The sequence below is a fragment of the Mesoplodon densirostris genome, chromosome 10 (genome assembly GCF_025265405.1).
Source record: "Mesoplodon densirostris isolate mMesDen1 chromosome 10, mMesDen1 primary haplotype, whole genome shotgun sequence".
In the NCBI taxonomy this organism is placed as follows: domain Eukaryota; kingdom Metazoa; phylum Chordata; class Mammalia; order Artiodactyla; family Ziphiidae; genus Mesoplodon; species Mesoplodon densirostris.
In genome coordinates this window covers 37,844,971-37,861,682 of record NC_082670.1, presented here as the reverse complement: position 1 = coordinate 37,861,682, position 16,712 = coordinate 37,844,971, and the positions used below count along the sequence as shown (strand labels likewise).

General features: G+C 52.2%; 1 protein-coding gene across 2 annotated transcripts in view; it reads right to left on the bottom strand.

Moving 5' to 3' along the window:
- The window catches only part of CPNE5 (copine 5), a 91,434-nt gene that overhangs the window by 9,258 nt on the left and 65,464 nt on the right, over positions 1 to 16,712 (bottom strand). For both annotated transcript variants that reach the window (XM_060109866.1, XM_060109867.1), the window contains 3 exons: positions 9,161 to 9,202; positions 7,015 to 7,090; positions 3,126 to 3,179 (listed from right to left, as the gene is read on the bottom strand). In XM_060109866.1, the coding sequence (XP_059965849.1) occupies positions 3,126 to 3,179; positions 7,015 to 7,090; positions 9,161 to 9,202 (172 nt within the window). The remainder of the gene's footprint in view (positions 1 to 3,125; positions 3,180 to 7,014; positions 7,091 to 9,160; positions 9,203 to 16,712) is intronic.

Genomic DNA, 16,712 nt, shown 5'->3' with positions numbered 1-16,712 from the left:
TTGCCTACTTCATTGCAAACAGTGCCCACAACAACTCTATGAGGTACTATTATTATCTCCATTCTACAAACAAGGAAACTGAGGCTCAAAGAAGTGATGCAGTGTGTCCAAGGACACTACCAGGACATGGCCAAGTGATATGGGAACCCAGGTCTGTCTGGAACCAGACCCTGTGCTCTTGACCTTGATGCCAAACTGCATCTTTGGAAGGGTCCTGTCTCTGTCACTGGAGTACAGGGGCTCAAGCCAAGGAATCGAGTTTCCCCTAAGTGGACACGGGTGTGGAGTGTGGAGGGAGAGTGGGGTCTTCCTGACATAGGACTAAGATCTGCCAATGCTGACAAGCTCCATGCTTCCATGTTCCGCTAACTGTTAATCCTGAAATGTGTCTCTTTGGTCTGCAATTGTTTTAAATCTTACTTGTCCCACCTCATCCCTCTAGCATCTTGATCTCTACCCTCTCAGACACAAGACCTTCCTGCTAAGCAGCCTGTCCTTTCCCTGGAGGTAACTGAGCACCTGGGGCCCCCTCTCCCAAGCAGAGGTCTCTTGATCTATGCCCCTGGCAGCTCTCTGGCATCAGCTTTCCAAAGACAGGTAGCTATCTGGCAGCTCTTTATGAAAATGATTTAGGATGGTGGAGACAAGTGAAAAGGTTGGCAGCTAAAATCAATTAAATGAGGGAAGATTGGGGCGGGGAAACTTTTACCTGTGTCAGACAACTCCACTCTAGGATTTGGGGCGGCCCCTACTGGTACAGATTCAGTCATCTTTATCAACTCAGTGGGAGGCCAGGTAGTGCCTCTGCTCGACAAAGGGACGAGCCATTAGCCCGAATAATGAGAGGGTCTGTGAGTACTGAGCTGGGCCTTGGAGACCCCCACTCGCTGTGGTTACAGTGTTAGGCACCTGGATGGACAAAGCCTCCTTTCTCTAGGAATGGACTATGACAGTGGCCTCTACTCTGACTGTGGTCACTAGACTCCCTGGGAAGCTTTTAAAACATCTTGCAGCTGGAGTGAGGACCCCAAACCAATAATATGAGGGTTTTTGGGATAGGGCTCTGGCCCTGCATTTTTTTTTTTTAGCTCCTCACATGAGTCTAACCTGCAGCCAGAGTTGAACCCTGCTCCAGGCCCTGGGATGAAGTAATTGCCTAACTTGCCTGGCCATATGGATTGACCCAGGGACTTGGTACTCAAAGTATAGTCCCCGAACAACAGCATCAGAATCACCTTGATGCTGAGTAGAAATGCAGATTCTTGGCATTTTAACAAGATCCCCAGGAGACTCTGCACATAGTAAGTAAGGTATGAGAAGCACAAAATACAGATTCCTGGGCTCCAGCTTGGCTTTCCTAAAATGGAACCCCAGGGAACTGGCCTGGGCATCTGTATTTTAACAAGCATCCTGGACTCTGAGTGATTTTTTTATGGTAAAGATTGGGAAATACTGGAGCAAGGGAAAGTCAGGAGACTTCAGCCCAGTCCTGCTCTGTCCCTAACTCACTGTGTGACCTGAGACAAATCATATCTCCTCTCTGGGCCTCAGTCTCTTTACCTCTAAAGTAAGAAAGCTGGATGAGATCAGTGGTTTTCAACCTTTTTTTTTTCAGCTGTACGTCTAATATTTCTTAGCTGGGGAACGTGTTGCCTCTCCTAGGGGCATTTGGGAGTCTGAGGGAGAGTTTTGGGGTCTCATGATGACTGGGGCTCTATTGCTAGCTATGCGCTGAGGCCAGGGGTGCTAAGCATCCCACCATGTATGGGGAAGTCCTGTGAGACAGACAAAAGAACTATTACTCCAAGCCTGCGTGTGAAACAATTACAATCAGAGAAGCAGTGGTCAGCCCCCTCTGAATGAGCAGAGTACTTTGCAGTTTACAGTCCTGCATCTCCCATGTGTCTGCCACAGCCACCCTGTGCATTAAGCAGGGGAGGGATGATGTATTAGCCCCATTTTACAGATGGAGAAAATAAGGTTCCTTGGAGGAACGCTGGAGTTCCCTGTCCGTGACCTCTTCTAGTCTGGAGTTGCAGTTGGCCTGACTCAAATGGCTACATTTGGCTGTATTCGGTGATGGGGCTGTGGCCCTCTAGAGTGGGAGGGACATGAAGGGTACAGACTTGGGTGCGTTTGCACTGCAAAGACATTGGTTTGTTCTATAAATGCACTGGTGGGCTCCACCTCAGGGCCTTTGCACATGCTGATCCCTACAGCTAGAATTCTTTTTCCTCAATATCCTCAGTACTTGCTCCTTCACCTTCTTTAAATCTCTGCTCAAATGTCACCTTCTCAGAGAAGCTTTCCTTGACTACCATAACTAAAATAGTAGTTTCATCTCTCACATTCCCTATCCATTTACCTCACCCTGCTTCTTCCCACAGCAATCACAACCACCTGACACACACAGGTATTTGAGTGTATATTCGTGTTCTGTCTCCCCCCCGCTAGACGATAAGCACAAGGAGGGAAGGGATTTGGGTCTGTCTTGTTCCCAGCTGTATCCCTCGTGCCTGGAAAGGCACCTGGCACATGGTAGCACACAGTAAATATCTGTTGAAGAAAGGCACGAATGTCCTGAAGATCAGCCCCCAGAAGCCACTGGGCCAGTATAATCCCAGCATGGTCATGGTTAAGCAGGGGTACAGCCCACAGCAGCTGCAAGCTCTGAATTTAATTGTTGTGCTCACTGCCATGTCTACCACCTTCTAGCTCTGTGACCTTGGCTGAGTCACTTCCCTGCCTGCGGCCTTGGTTTCCGCTTTCATGACGAGGTGATGATAATGTCTGCCTCTTAAGGAAACAACCTGTGAAAAGCACCCAAATGGGGAATTTCCCAGAGTAAGGGCCCAATAAATGCGACTCTTTTTCCTCTTCCTTCCACAGGAAGTCCCCATGGTAGTTTCTCTCTGGGATGTCTCATTCTGTATCACAGGGCCTGGTGTCTCCTACACGTCTACTTCGTGTTGCTCCATCGGCCCCATCCCTCCCAACCTCTAACCCTCCAGGTCTCGTTCCCACACCCCGCAGGAGCACACACAGACACACATGACTCCTGCCACCAGACCTAGCTCGGGGCTCAGGATGTCTACACCCATGGCAGAAAGGGGGTGGCTACTCACTGTGCCAGAATTCACATATTTCTTTTTCTTCATTTTCTTTTTCGGGTTTACCACCTGCAGGAAAAAAACGGTGACCAGGTAAGAAGGAGCGTTTCCAAGCAGTCAGGGCTGGGCGTGGCCCTGAAGGCAGGAGAGAGGGAGGAGTCATGGGTGACTAGGTAGACACAGAAGGAAGAAAGAACTGGATTTCGGGCACAGGTGGGAAGTGCAGGTGGGAGGTTAGCAGGCTGTGCAGGTGGAAACTGAGAGCCTGGGGAGAGAAGCCCAGAAAAACCTTGGAGCCACCACAGGCATGAAATTCTCCCAGATGACATGGTGCTCACTGACATATTCATGGGACGACAGCTTGCTAGGCAGCCTGTTGAGATGAGGGCACACTGCAGCCCCAAGACTACACTGTGCCTCAGTTTCCCAACCTGAGGGTTCTATGAGGGTGTGGAACTTTTAGAATTTACCGGATCTCAAACTTTTACTCCAAAGTAGCCCTCCCAGTGGAGGAGAATGAACATGGACTCCTGGGGGCCTGGGCATCGCTGAAAAATCTGGCCTCAAGCACATTTCTTTGAAGTCTTCTCTGTTATCTTTAAATTTGCCTGTATTCCACATTTCCACTCTCTAATTATAACTGTTTTAATATTAAAGCACTGTTTTGTTCTCAGATCTTCCTGTGAAGTGGGCACTGAGAAAGCATCCTGTTTGTTCTGAGGTTTCATGCATCACCTGGCACACAGCCCCCCCTCCCCCATACCAGCCTCTCCAGCCCTAAGCGGCTGCACCCGAACTCCTTGTGGGGGACCAGCACCCCCTAGGGGCCAGCCTAGCAACCTCCCAACTCCTGAGCTGGAGTTCCAAGCCTTCTCCTCTCCCTCTCCTCACATCCCCAGGGTCTCCAGGGCAGGCGTGGGGTCTGCCCTCCTGTGCAAGGGGCACTGAGTGGCTCCCAGGACCAGCAGCGGTGCTGGCTCTGGATACAGTGGTAAGACATTGCCCCCATTCCTGAGGACATCGTGGTCTTTGAGGGGGCAGGAAGTATGATAAACAGGTAATAGGTATGGGAGTGGGGTGGGGGGTGGAGCAGGAGCACCAAGGAGAGGCATCCACTTGAGACCTTGGGGTAGAGTGGGTGTGCAGGTGGGGGCTTCCTGAGGGAAGAACAGCAAAGGGAGTCTCCAAGGCCCAGCAGGCCCCACCAGGTGAAGAAGAGCAAAGGGAGCCCCAAGGGAGGCACCAGCACAAACGGAGCCACAGAGACTGAGACAGCATGGAGGTCCAGAGAGCCTCAGATGGGGCTGAAGGTGGGATGGGTAGAGGGAAGCGGACAGGGCTAGACCCTAGGGGCTCCTAGAGCTGTGATGTATATGGCTGCTTACACACGCACACACACACACACACACACAGTTGCACATAGACTGCGGGTCACTGGGGCGTGGCACCCGTGTGAAGGACCTTGGACTCCCCTTGTAGGTAAAGGGCCCTTTAGGATCTCAGCTGGTGTGGAGGCTCCCCACTCCCCTGTGCGAACCAGGCAGAGGCAGTGGGTGACATGCACAGTCGGGGGTTAAGCAGGGCAGCAAGGTGGTCAATGACAAGTTTGAAGGAGTATTTGGGTTACTGAGTGGAGGACGGAAGGAGGCGGAAAGGCCACCATGGGGCTGTCACAAAGCCCCTACACCGGGTAGACGGGAATGAAGAGGACAAATGTCAGAATATTTAGGTGGCAGGAGGAGCAGGATTCAGTCATGCACTGGGTGTGGGATGAGGGGCAGGAGGTGTCAAGGATGCCTCCCCAGGTGCCATGGCCGCTGTGATGACAACACAGGAGGGGGAGCTGGCTGGCCAGGGGGGGATGAGGGCTGCAGGGACTTTAGCCAGTGCATTCAGTCTGGGAAGGCTGAGTCTAAGGAGTGGCCAGAAGACAGCTGGGCATATGCGTTAGACACCCAGGCTGATGCCGGGGCCTGAGATGAGGGTCTTTCCTGGCAGAAACCTGTTCTCTCGTCAGGCACTTCTGACTCTAGAAGGGCCTTCCTGAGCCCAAACCGGCCTCTCAGGGATGCCCTCCATGGTGCAAGTCCTGCCCCTGGGCTGCCAGAGTTAATTCCTTTTCTACCTGATGGCGTTTCAGATGTGTAAAGACAGCACTTCTTTTCACCAGCGCTGCAGTTTCTCTCATTGATTGCAAGGGGGCAGGGATCGATGACTGAGAAAACAAGTCACTGAAGCCTGAGAGATCGTGGCCTCATCCGAGCCTGTCAAGCATCCTTAGAATCAAACTCCAAGAGACCTGACCCCTTCCCTTAACTTCCCTAAAAATCTCCTTAAAAGAGTCCAGAGACGGAGCGTGCTTCCCTCTGCCTGGGTGAGGGGACAGAGACAGCTCTGTCCTTTGTCCTTACAAAAAGCAAAGCAATTAACTGTGAGGATCAGGGCTCTTTCAAAGAAATCCATCCACTTTCCATGCTCACAAATAGCCTTGTTCAACTGAATTCAGTGTGAATGTATAATAAGCACCTACGGTGTGCCCAGGAGGGCCCAGGCCAGTGTGACCAGGGCAACAGGAAAGGCTGTCACTTTGTCTGCCCTTGGGGAGCATCAGTCTAGTTGGAACACAAGACCTGCCCATTCAGAACAGAAATACAGGTTGAGGGAGTGGATGCATACAGGGATTAGGGTTCAGAGATGGGAGTCAAAGCCAGCTCTAGCTGAGTGATGTAAGGATAGACCCAGTTTGTAGGATGGTTGTGCAATTTAAATCTCCTGGCACCCAAGCGCTCAACAGATGAAACTAGGAGATAGCACTGACGTAATGCTCACTAGTGGCCAGACATTGTTCTAATAACTTATTTAATTCTCAGTGTGCATGGCACAGAGTGGGGCAAGAACTCAGCCAGGGTCGCACGGCTAATACATGGTGGAGTCAGGATATGAACCCTGGGCTGTAAATTAGGGTTATAAGTATCTGCAGTTCAGTAGGTCTGGCATGAACTATGCTATCCATGAAGTTCATTAAGTGGGAGAAAATAGGTCACCAGAGGAGTAGGACCTGAGCTAGATGTGGAAGGTGGGAGGGTATCCTGAGAGGGAGCACACACACAGGCAAAGGCTCAGCAGTAGAAAGTGTCCTTGGAGGGCAGACGATATTATCTCCAGAGAGACTGGATGTCTTGTCCAATGTTCTCTGGTCTAGATGGAGGTATCCTGATTCTTGTTCCTCTCTTTCCTTCCAGAAAAGAGAAGATATTCTGCAGGCCCGGAGACTGCTCTGATTAAAGGCAGAAGGCTACTTGAACTCAGAACCTCAGGTCTTGGGCCTGGAACCTTCTGATACTGTTCCCCACCTTCTGCCCACCTGCACTTCTATTCCCCCGCCTTGTTGGAAGAAGTCTCTCAGTGGGGGACACTATAACTCAATGATTTGGAGTCAGATAAGCTTAGGTTGTTTGCCTCTTGATTCTGCCACTTACTGGGCTTTGGTCAAGTCCCCTCACTTCTCTGAGATTCAGTCTCCTTAACTGTGAAATGGGACAATAACACCCACCTCACAGGAGAACATGCAAAAACCCCAGCCATGGGCTTCCCTGGTGGCGCAGTGGTTGAGAGTTTGCCTGCTGATGCAGGGGACACGGGTTCGTGCCCTGGTCTGGGAAGATCCACATGCTGCGGAGTGGCTGGGCCTGTGAGCCATGGCCGCTGAGCCTGTGCGTCCGGAGCCTGTGCTCCGCAACGGGAGAGGTCACAACAGTGAGAGGCCCGCGTACCGCAAAAACAAAAACAAAAACAAAAACAAACAAACAAACAAAAAACCCCAGCCATGGCTCACTGTTAGTCCTCAGCAACTGGGAGCTACATATAGTCAGAGCAAACCCCAGCCTTCAGGTGTCTGCCTCACCTCATAGATGTTGAATTGGCTCTGCCCGCGGGCCAGCTCCCGGTAGCTGGTGGTGAACTCCCCAATGAAGTCATGGCTGCAAGGGAAAGTTGCTGCTGAGACCGCGAGGCGCAGGCTGTGCGCTGCCTCTGCTCACCCCCCCGCCTCTCATGTCCCTTCCCCTGGCTCCCAGTTCTGCCCGGGGCCTCTGCTCCAGGTATACACACCAGCAGAGAGTGTGGGCCCCTGGGAAGAGTCCAGTGTCACCCATGGAGCAAGAAACCCAACGGCCACCCAGCAAAGAGCAGGGTCCTAGAGAATAGGACCCACTTCTAATACTTGGATTCTTATTTGAACGAACGAGCAATAGTACGTATTTTGGGGACAACTGGGGAAATTTGAACATGAAATGAATATTAGATGGTATTCAAGAATTATTGTTCAATGTGTCAGGTGCAATAATGACATTTGTAGTTATGTAGAAAAATGCCCTTATTTTTTAGACACTCCCAATGAGATATTTAGAGGTAAAAATGCTATGAACTGTAACTTACACTACATCAAAACATAGATAAGGCAACTGTGGCAACATGTAACACTTGTTAGATTCAGGTGATAGGCTTAAAGTGTTCATTAAACTCTTCTCTCTACTTTTCTGTGTACTTGACATTTTTCCAATAACATTTTTTGAAAAGACAATTAGCTCTAGGTCCGTCCAGGCAGCTTGAGGTGCTTTCTGCAGTGTCTACACCTTCTGCATCTCTGCCCCACAAGCATGTGTTGACGGTAAGTGCAGCAAAACCTTGTACAAAGCAGAACTCCCATCTACCCTGTGGTTGGCTGCCTTTTGCCACCACTCTCCCTGATAGAGGGCAGTGGTTAACATGCTGGCCGGGAATGCCTGCTGGAGTGTGATGCCCAGGAGATGCCCCTGGGGCCTTGTCCCATCTTGAGTCCACACTGTCTTTTGTCTACATATTTACAGCTCTCAGCATTCAGACTACGAGCTCCTTGATGGTGGAACCCAATGGTATCTGGTAGCTGTCTCCAGCTTCCCTGGTAAAGGAAAAGTATGGGGAACTCCAGGGTAAGATGATGAGGTGAATCATGGGTGGAAGCCTGAAGCTGACTTGCCTGGGATGTGGTTAAAGCGAAGAGAGGAGGGGACAGAGTGAGCTGGCAGAGTAGTGTTGGCACTAGAGTTTCTTTATAGGAAGGTGTTGGGCAGGTGAGCTCCTTGGAAGGAGCTCCGGCCTAATTTAGAGCTGTACTTGCACAGCCCTTCACGGCATCCCCCATCCATGTCACAGACTTGATAGGCACCAGTGGAGATTAGAGGGCTTAAAGCCCCTCTATGACCCCCCTGATAGCACCACAGGATGGAGGGCTCACAAAAGTCAGGAAGGATGACATACTTGGATTTGGTTGGATTTGGTTCAACAGACAAGCAGGAGCCGGTGAGGGTTCTACTAAAGTTGTGAGAGGCCTGTTCTGGTCCTCGTCTATGAATTCCCAGTGATACTGGCTCCTTGGGGGCACTTAGATCTACAGAAGAGGAAGCCCCTGGCCTCCCCAAGGTTAGGCTCAGCCCTACTCAGGCTCTGCCTTACCGCTCTGGGGTCCACTCATATGCTCACCTTTCCCATATCCCACTCCGTCAGCCCTGCTCCCCACAAACAACTTCTCTGAGGAGTCAAGGGCCTCCTGCTAGATTTCAGGGAGTCTCTGAGAGCCAAGCTCATCTTCTGCACTTCAGTCACCACACGATGCTTAGCCTCACACAGAGAACGTGGTCATGAATGCTCAGGAGGTCACTAATATCTACCTGTACCTTAGAACATGCACATTTCAGAAAATCCTACATTCTTCCAAATGTGGGGAGATTTTACACACTGGCTGGCTGCTAGGCAGCTATTTGAGGAAAAAAGGCCTCTTATACCCCTTGCACCATGTCCTGCAGGACACAGGCCCTCTGGTGCCTCAGTGGAGCTGGGCATGGATGAGCCACCGAAGCAGTGGTCCCTCCACAGGAAACCCAGGCCCCTCACCCCCCGAGCTGCCATGCGTGGGGACCTGGGCACAGCTCTCTCCATGAGAGGGCAAGACCCACCTTCCTCCCAGGGGCTGTCCCCATCCTTGCTCACCTTCTGTCCTTCTGCCAGCTTACCTGCCATCTCGATCCCAGTCGTATACCTCCACCTTGATGGTCCTGTAAGGCAAAGGGCCCATGGTGGGATGGACTTGACCCAGCACCTGTGTGGCCTTCTCACGCTCCTGGGCCAAAAGGGGATGGAGGAACACCCACCAGGCTCCGAGGTCCCTCGGTGAAGAGGCAGCAGCCCAGGGGACAAAGGAACTATCTTGAAGCCTTTAAGGGTCTTAGGGACAGAGGCAGCTCCAAAGCTGCATTGGGACTTCCCTGAATTTCAGGGAAGATGTAGAAAAGCAGCCTCAGACTTCAGTTCACCCCACCTTCTCTTGGCCACCCCAGATGGGGCACAGATCCCAGCATGAAGCCATACTGCAGTTTAGCAGGGGTGGGGCCATTAGAGTGAGTGTGGTGCTCCCTAGATCCAAGGCCTAAGAAGGGTGGGCTCTCCTGGTGGGACCCTGGGGTCCGAGGAGTCTGAGTGGGGGAGAGCTACCCCGCATGTCAGGGATGGACCCAGGGGTCCTGACTCAGGATGGCTTGCTGAGCTTTTCCATGCCAGACTGGCTCCTGAGTGAGGGTGTAATTATCTTCACATTTTAGCCTGGCTGCTTTAATTAGTTTGTTTTGACTCCTGAGCTTGGGGCTGGGCTTTGGGAGCCCATTTTATTTTTAGCCTGTTTCTATGGCAACAGGCTAGCAGACCAGAGGCAGAGGAGGGAGGTGGAGGGTTGCAGGTTAACCCTTGGTACCAGCAGTCCTCCAGGGATGCCCAGGGATGGGGCAGATGTCAGGGTCCCTCTGCAGGGTCAGGGTCTGGAGAGGTGGAAGAGGCATGGGGGAGCTGGGTCTCCAGCCTTCAGTTCTAAATGGGGCACACAGAGGCGGCTGCCCAGGCCTGTGTTCTATGAATATCTCATCATTTGGCCCATGGCCGCGGCCCATCTCCTTAAGTCTGCAGGGAGTCGGCCTTGGAGTTCCAGAACCCCCAGAAGGGGGCGCTGTCTCCCTTCAGATGAGCCTCCATGGGGCATGGGGGTGGGATGCGGATTCTCCTGCATCAAGGGTAGAAACTGTTCAGGAAATGAAGGGATGCCCAGTACGCTGGGCAGCAACTGGATTTTTGTTACCAAAATATAAAATGGGGAAGGCATAGAAGCCCACCATTTAGAGAAATCCTTTAAATTTTGGTGAAAAACAGAAAACTATGTCTCTCTGAGGAGAATTATTATGGAAAGAAAAATAAAATCTAGGCCTCTGAAGGTAGGCTGGTGATCTGGAAAGAGTGGAAAGTGGCTGGGGTGTGGACTTGGATGCTGGGCCCTTTGCACGGGGACCTGGAGATGTCGCTTAACCTCTCTGAGCCACAAAACCATTTTAAAGTAGGGATAATAACAGCCTTACAGAATAGCTGTGGAGACAAGTTGGTAAAACTGCCTGGCATGTGTTGGATCTCTATAAAAATGCCTCCTGGGCTTCCCTGGTGGCGCAGTGGCTGGAAATCCGTCTGCCAATGCAGGGGACATGGGTTCGATCCCTGGTCTGGGAAGATCCCACCTGCCACGGAGCAACTAAGCCCATTGCCACAACTGCTGAGCCTGCTCTCTAAAGCCCGCAAGCCACAACTACTGAAGCCCGCATGCCTAGAGCCCGTGCTCTGCAACAAGAGAAGCCACCACAGTGAGAAGCACGTGCACCACAATGGTGACACAACACAGCCAAAAAGAAATTAATTTAAAAAAGCCTCTTCTCCACTTTAGCATTTGGGCCACACCTGGGATAGTTTTATTTGTTTGTTTTTTGTCTTTTTTTGTTTTTTAAAATAAATTATTTTATTTTATTATTTTATTTTATTTATTTATTGTTTCTGGCTGCATTGTGTCTTCATTGCTGCATGCGTGCTTTTCTCTGGTTGCGGCGAGCAGGGGCTACTCTTCATTGTGGTGCACGGGCTTCTCATTGCAGTGGCTTCTCTTGTTGCGGAGCATGGGCTCTAAGCACATGGGCTTCAGTAATTGTGGCACGTGGGCTCAGTAGTTGTGGCTCGCGGGCTCTAGAGCACAGGCTCAGTAGTTGTGGCACACAGGCTTAGGTGCTCTGCGGCATGCAGGATCTTCCCAGACCAGGGATCGAACCCCTGTCCCCTGCACTGGCAGGCGGATTCTCAACCACTGCACCACCAGGGAAGCCGTGGCATAGTTTTTCACATGGAATTTACTTAAATCAGGGACCTGAGCCTGGGTACCTGGGCTCTGCAACTTCCAATTCCTGGAATGACAAGGCTGAAAGTGACCTTGGTGGCATCCTAGCCTGGCTACTTGGCAGATCACCAGGGAGCTTTTCAGACACACAGACCCCCAGGTCCAGTTCTTGGCAGCTCTGGACAGGGTCCAGGAATCTAGGTTGAAAGGCTTCCCAAGTGGTTCTGGTGTGCATGTTCTGGAGGGATGACCTCCAGCCCCTCATTTTCAGATGGGGAAACTGAGCCTTAAGGGCGCCCAGTGACTTGCCCAGGGTCACACAGCTGGTGCGGGTCTGAGCCAGGACCCTGCCCCACAATGCTGAAGTCTCCCAGTCCTTCCCCAGAGCCCCCCAGCTCTGCAGGGGACCTTCAGGGACCCCAGCAAGGAGTGCCTCTCTTCGGACCACCAACACCAGTCCCTCAGGTGACTAGATCAGTGACAGCCAACATGTTCAGAGGCTATAGGAGGACCCCAGTCATAGCCACCGCCAAAAAAATCACTGGGGAGAATTTTTTTTAAATCTCACTGCCAAAAGGCATGATTTAATTGGTCTGGATAGGGCTCAGGTACATGTAGTTTTTAAAAGTCCACTGGCTGATTCTAATGTGCTTCCAGAGCCACTAACCTCTCTAGATGAAATTACTGGTTTTCAAACTTGGTTACACATCAGATCCCCCGGGGAGCTTTAGCAATCCTGATGCTGATGCCTCACCCCAGAGATTCAGAATCAATTGGTCTGGGGGTGCAGCCTGTGCAGGGGAATTGTTAAAAGCTCCTCAGGGGGGCTTCCCTGGTGGCACAGTGTTGAGAATCTGCCTGCCAATGCAGGGGACACGGGTTTGATCCCTGGTCTGGGAAGATCCCACATGCCACGGAGCAACTGGGCCCGTGAGCCACAACTACTGAGCCTGCGCGTCTGGAGCTTGTGCTCCGCGACGAAAGGCTGCAACAGTGAGAGGCCCGCACACCACGATGAAGAGTGGTCCCCGCTCGCCACAACTAGAGAAAGCCCTCGCACAGAAATGAAGACCCAACACAGCCTAAATAAATAAATAAATAAATAAATCAAAAAAAATTTTTTAAAGCTCCTCAGGGGATTTGAACTTGCAGCTGAGGTTGAGACCACTGAGTATGAGATTCCTGTGCCAACTCACCTCAGTAGCAGTCACAGCTAAGTCTCCAGGGATGGCTGCAGGGAGTCAGATTAGCTCGGAGACCGAAATCTCCAGAACTGGGGAAGAAGGAGGTGCCCAGAGGCAGGGGAAGGCAATGGCAGAAACCAGACACAGCTGGTCAGTAGCAGTTCTTGGCAGGGAGCCAGTGTCCTGTGGGTCTCTGAACGCGTTGGGCAGGAGTGACAGAGCGGGGTGTGTGAGCCTCAGCAGGCCAGCAAGGATGGGGGACGCTGGCAAAGACGCCAGGCTTGCCCCCCAGCACACCAAGCAGCTCTGTCCATAGCCTGAGCCGAGCTGCAGGTCTGCTCCTAATGAGCCTCTTCCTCTCCCAGGCAGGAAAAACAGGAAAAGGTATGTTTCCCTGATGCTTACAAGTCCTGAGAGCTGACAGGCCTTGAGGGGTTCACCCTAAACTAACTGAGTCAGTCCATTACTCTGAGAAGCTGCTGGGAGGAAGAAGAGCATCGAGCCTCACAGGCCCAGGGCAGTGAGGCTTGATGGCAGAGGTGCTGTGCAACCCCAGCTGTGCTGCACTGACTGTGGCTCCTGTGTCTGAGTTAAGCTTGTGCATGTGTGAACCAGGGATAAGACACTCCTAACTGAGGCCATAGTATTGGGCCCAGCCCCTCCCGGTGCTCAGGGTGTGGTGGGGTTCAAAGGAGAAGCAACTGGTTCAATCCAGGGGGCCGAAGTTTGGGTGATGTGACAGCCCCCCAGCTCCTGGGAACCCTCTCCCCTCTCCAGGTGAAGACCCAGTACCCTTAACACCCTTTTAAAACCTACTTATTCACCATGATGGTGTGAGTGAGCGATAGCAGCCCGACCCAGAGGAATTTGGTTTAACAGGGACAAATCCTCAAGTCGCAGAATATTCAAGGACAGAGCAGGGGGACTTCAGGGAAGGCAGGAGAAGTGCCTTCATCACCCTTCACTCCACTTCACCCCACTGGAGGGCTAGACTAATTCTGTCCCTGAGTCCACTTCCTCTGACTCAGGTTCTGCTTAGCTGGGTCGCTTGGGTTTGGTCTTGTGTGGACTGGAAACACAGCAAAGGCAGGGGCACCCTAAACCAGGGGAACCCCAAATTAGAGGGCCAGCCCAGAAGTGACTTCTGGAGAAGGGACATGCACCTTCTCCTTGCCCTGGCAAGTGACATAATCTGTGGTCCTCCGTTTCCCCATCTGTGAAATGGGCATGTCACTAGTACCCACCTTCTAGGGTTATTGTGAAATTTAAACTCACAAAATAAGATACTGTATTTAAACCAATAAGGACACAATTTGGCCCATGTCCTAAAGACTCAGTAAAGCTTAATAAGATTAACTCGTTTCCACCCCCATCATTCCAAGAAAACTGCCCTTTCTCAGCAGATCCCTGGTTCTCACCCCGTGGCCCTCTTTTTCACAATAGTAGTTGATATTTCTGTTTGAACTCTCTCCTCTCAGCTCCCTGACTATGGCTGCCCTCCCCCTGGTCCTTTCTTTTTTTTTTTTTTTTTTTTTTATGGTACGCGGGCCTCTCACTGTTGTGGCCTCTCCCGTTGCGGAGCACAGGCTCCGGACGCGCAGGCTCAGCGGCCATGGCTCACGGGCCCAGCCGCTCCTCAGCATGTGGGATCTTCCCGGACCGGGGCACAAACCCGTGTCTCCTGCATCGGCAGGCGGACTCTCAACCACTGCGCCACCAGGGAAGCCCTCTGGTCCCTTCTTATCTCTCTGACATCCCCCTACTCCTGACCTCGGCCAGCTGCCCTCCTGGGGACTCCCAGACCTCTGTTCTCCTCTCCCCTGGGAAGAACACCACTGTACCTGTCCCATAGCCACACACTCTGGCTCCCTGTCACACTTCCCATTTCCACTAGTGGTACCATTGTCTCTCATCCTCCAAACTCCAAACCCTAATAATCTCTACGTCGCCTTCACTCCCATATCCAGGCAGCTGTCAAGGCCTTTTGAGTCTTCCTTCTACCTCCTATCTCGAAGCAGACCTGCTCAAGCCCCTGAGCAAACTCTCCTAGAGCTGTCCTCCAAGTGTCCCACCCCACTCACCCCACACCTTGACCATTCATCAGCAGAGCGCTGGAGTTTAAGAACATAGATCCTAGAGCCAGCCTGCTTGGGTCCAGATTCTGGTGCTATTGGCAGTAAGACCCTGGGTGAGTTACTTAACCTCTCTGGGCCTCAGTTTCCTTATCTACGAGATGTGGATAGTATTTGTACCTTTTTCAGAAGAGGTACTAATTGTTGGGGGGATTAAATTAGTTCACATACATCAATTACCTCAGAAGTGCCACAGGAGGCTTTGCTGTTATTATTATGACCCATGTCTCCCACCTTGGCCTGGGAGCAGCCTCAGAAGGAGACTTGGGTCTGAGAGCTCACTGTGTCCACAGCACCCAACACGGTGTCTGGTGCCCTGCTGGCCTGGAAGACAGGGCTGCTGGATTAAACCCAATGTGTACTGTGAGGCTTCAAGAGGTGCCTCGGAAGTAGAGGAAATCGGCCTTGTTTTCCTGAACAAGGCCCACCCTCTCCTGCCCTACGGGGGCCTCCCAAATGCCTGCACCTCCTGAGTGGCTGTTGGGTATGTGGGTGACCCTAGGGCTCAGCAGGGGGCAGGCCTGCTCGCTCACCAGGCCAGTGTAACACACCTGACATCTCCATTAGCACCACTGTCAGTCACATCACAGTTAATCTGTCCCTGGCTTTGGAGGAGGGGCCAAGCTGCCCAGCCATCCTGGAGGGAAACCAGTCCAGGGCTCAGCCTGGGAGGGGGATGGGAGCCCACCTGGGCTTTCCTCAAAGCCTGCACCTTCCCCCCACACCCGCAGCTCCTCCGATGGCTGAACGGAGAGCCCAGGCCTCTGAGCTGGGCTGCCCTCCTTACAAGGCTGGGTTCTGAGGCCCTAGGAGGCCTTCCCTGGGATGCGGGTTGTGGGGGGTCAGCTGGACACCCCACGAAACCTCTAGGCAGTGCGGTCAAAAATCCCAATTCCTTCCACCCCTATGAGACTGGAGCTGCCATGTTCTTCCATCCCCCAACCTTGAATTTCCGCTCCCTTCCACTCTATCCCAACCATTTTTCCTACATCCCTTGTCCCCAGGAACTAACGCCCCCCCACAACCTTCCACCCTGTCCTGAGCCTCCTTTAGACCCTATTGCTTCAACCCCTCCCATTCCCCACCACTCCAGAAGCCCCAGGATCTGGCTAGACACGGAACAGGGGTTTGTTTGGCTGAAATGCCTATTTTTGTTTCCAGTCTCATTTTGCACAACTATTTAGCTATCTAAAATATACGTGTGCACATCTGAGCTCCCTGTAAGCCCCCTGAAGATGGAAATGCGGCTACATCCCCTTGAATGCCACACAGCTGGAGGCGCAGTGCTGAGCACATCTAGGTGCTCAATGACCACCTATGGAACAGACTGTGGCTTTTCTGTCCCAGCCGAGAGGCAGGAAAAGAAGCCACTTCATCTCCTGGCTCAGCAGCCTAATAGGGAGGGAGACAGGGGTGCCTGGAGGCCATCCGTCTGCTCATTCCTGTTCCCTCACCCCACCGCACATACCCTGTCAGCAGCCACTGTGAACAGAGTGCCAGGGAGCCCATGCTAATGCCACCATCCAGGATGCCCTGAGGTATCTGTTCTGACACGCTAGGGCTCCCGTCGGAGTGGCCAGCAGAGGCCCAGCTTCCTCAGGGCTGCCTGGACAGCCCTGCCCGAGAAGCCCCTGCCAGCTCGCCCACCTGCTATAGCAACCACCAGGAAACCAGGCTAGGTTCTTGTGACTTAACACAGACCAATACCGTGTTACAGCTCCCATCCTACGTGTCCCCTCTCCCCCCTGCACTTGCCACAATCTGTAATTATATGTTTCTTTGTGCAATTATTGGATTAATGTCTGCCTCCCTCACTAGCATGTAAACTCCAAGAGGTTGGGTGAAGGGTGAAGACTGTGTGTTTTGTTTCCTCCTGACTTCCCAGCATTTAGTGCAGTGCCTGTCACATGGTAGGGCATCAATAAACGTTTGTGGATGAAATGCAGAAATGCTCTGCATACCAGAGCCTTAGCATGTAGGTTGTGAGCTTCAAAGCAGCCCTACAAGGTAGGTGGATGTTTAGGTACCCAGTTTACAGATAAGAGAACTGAGG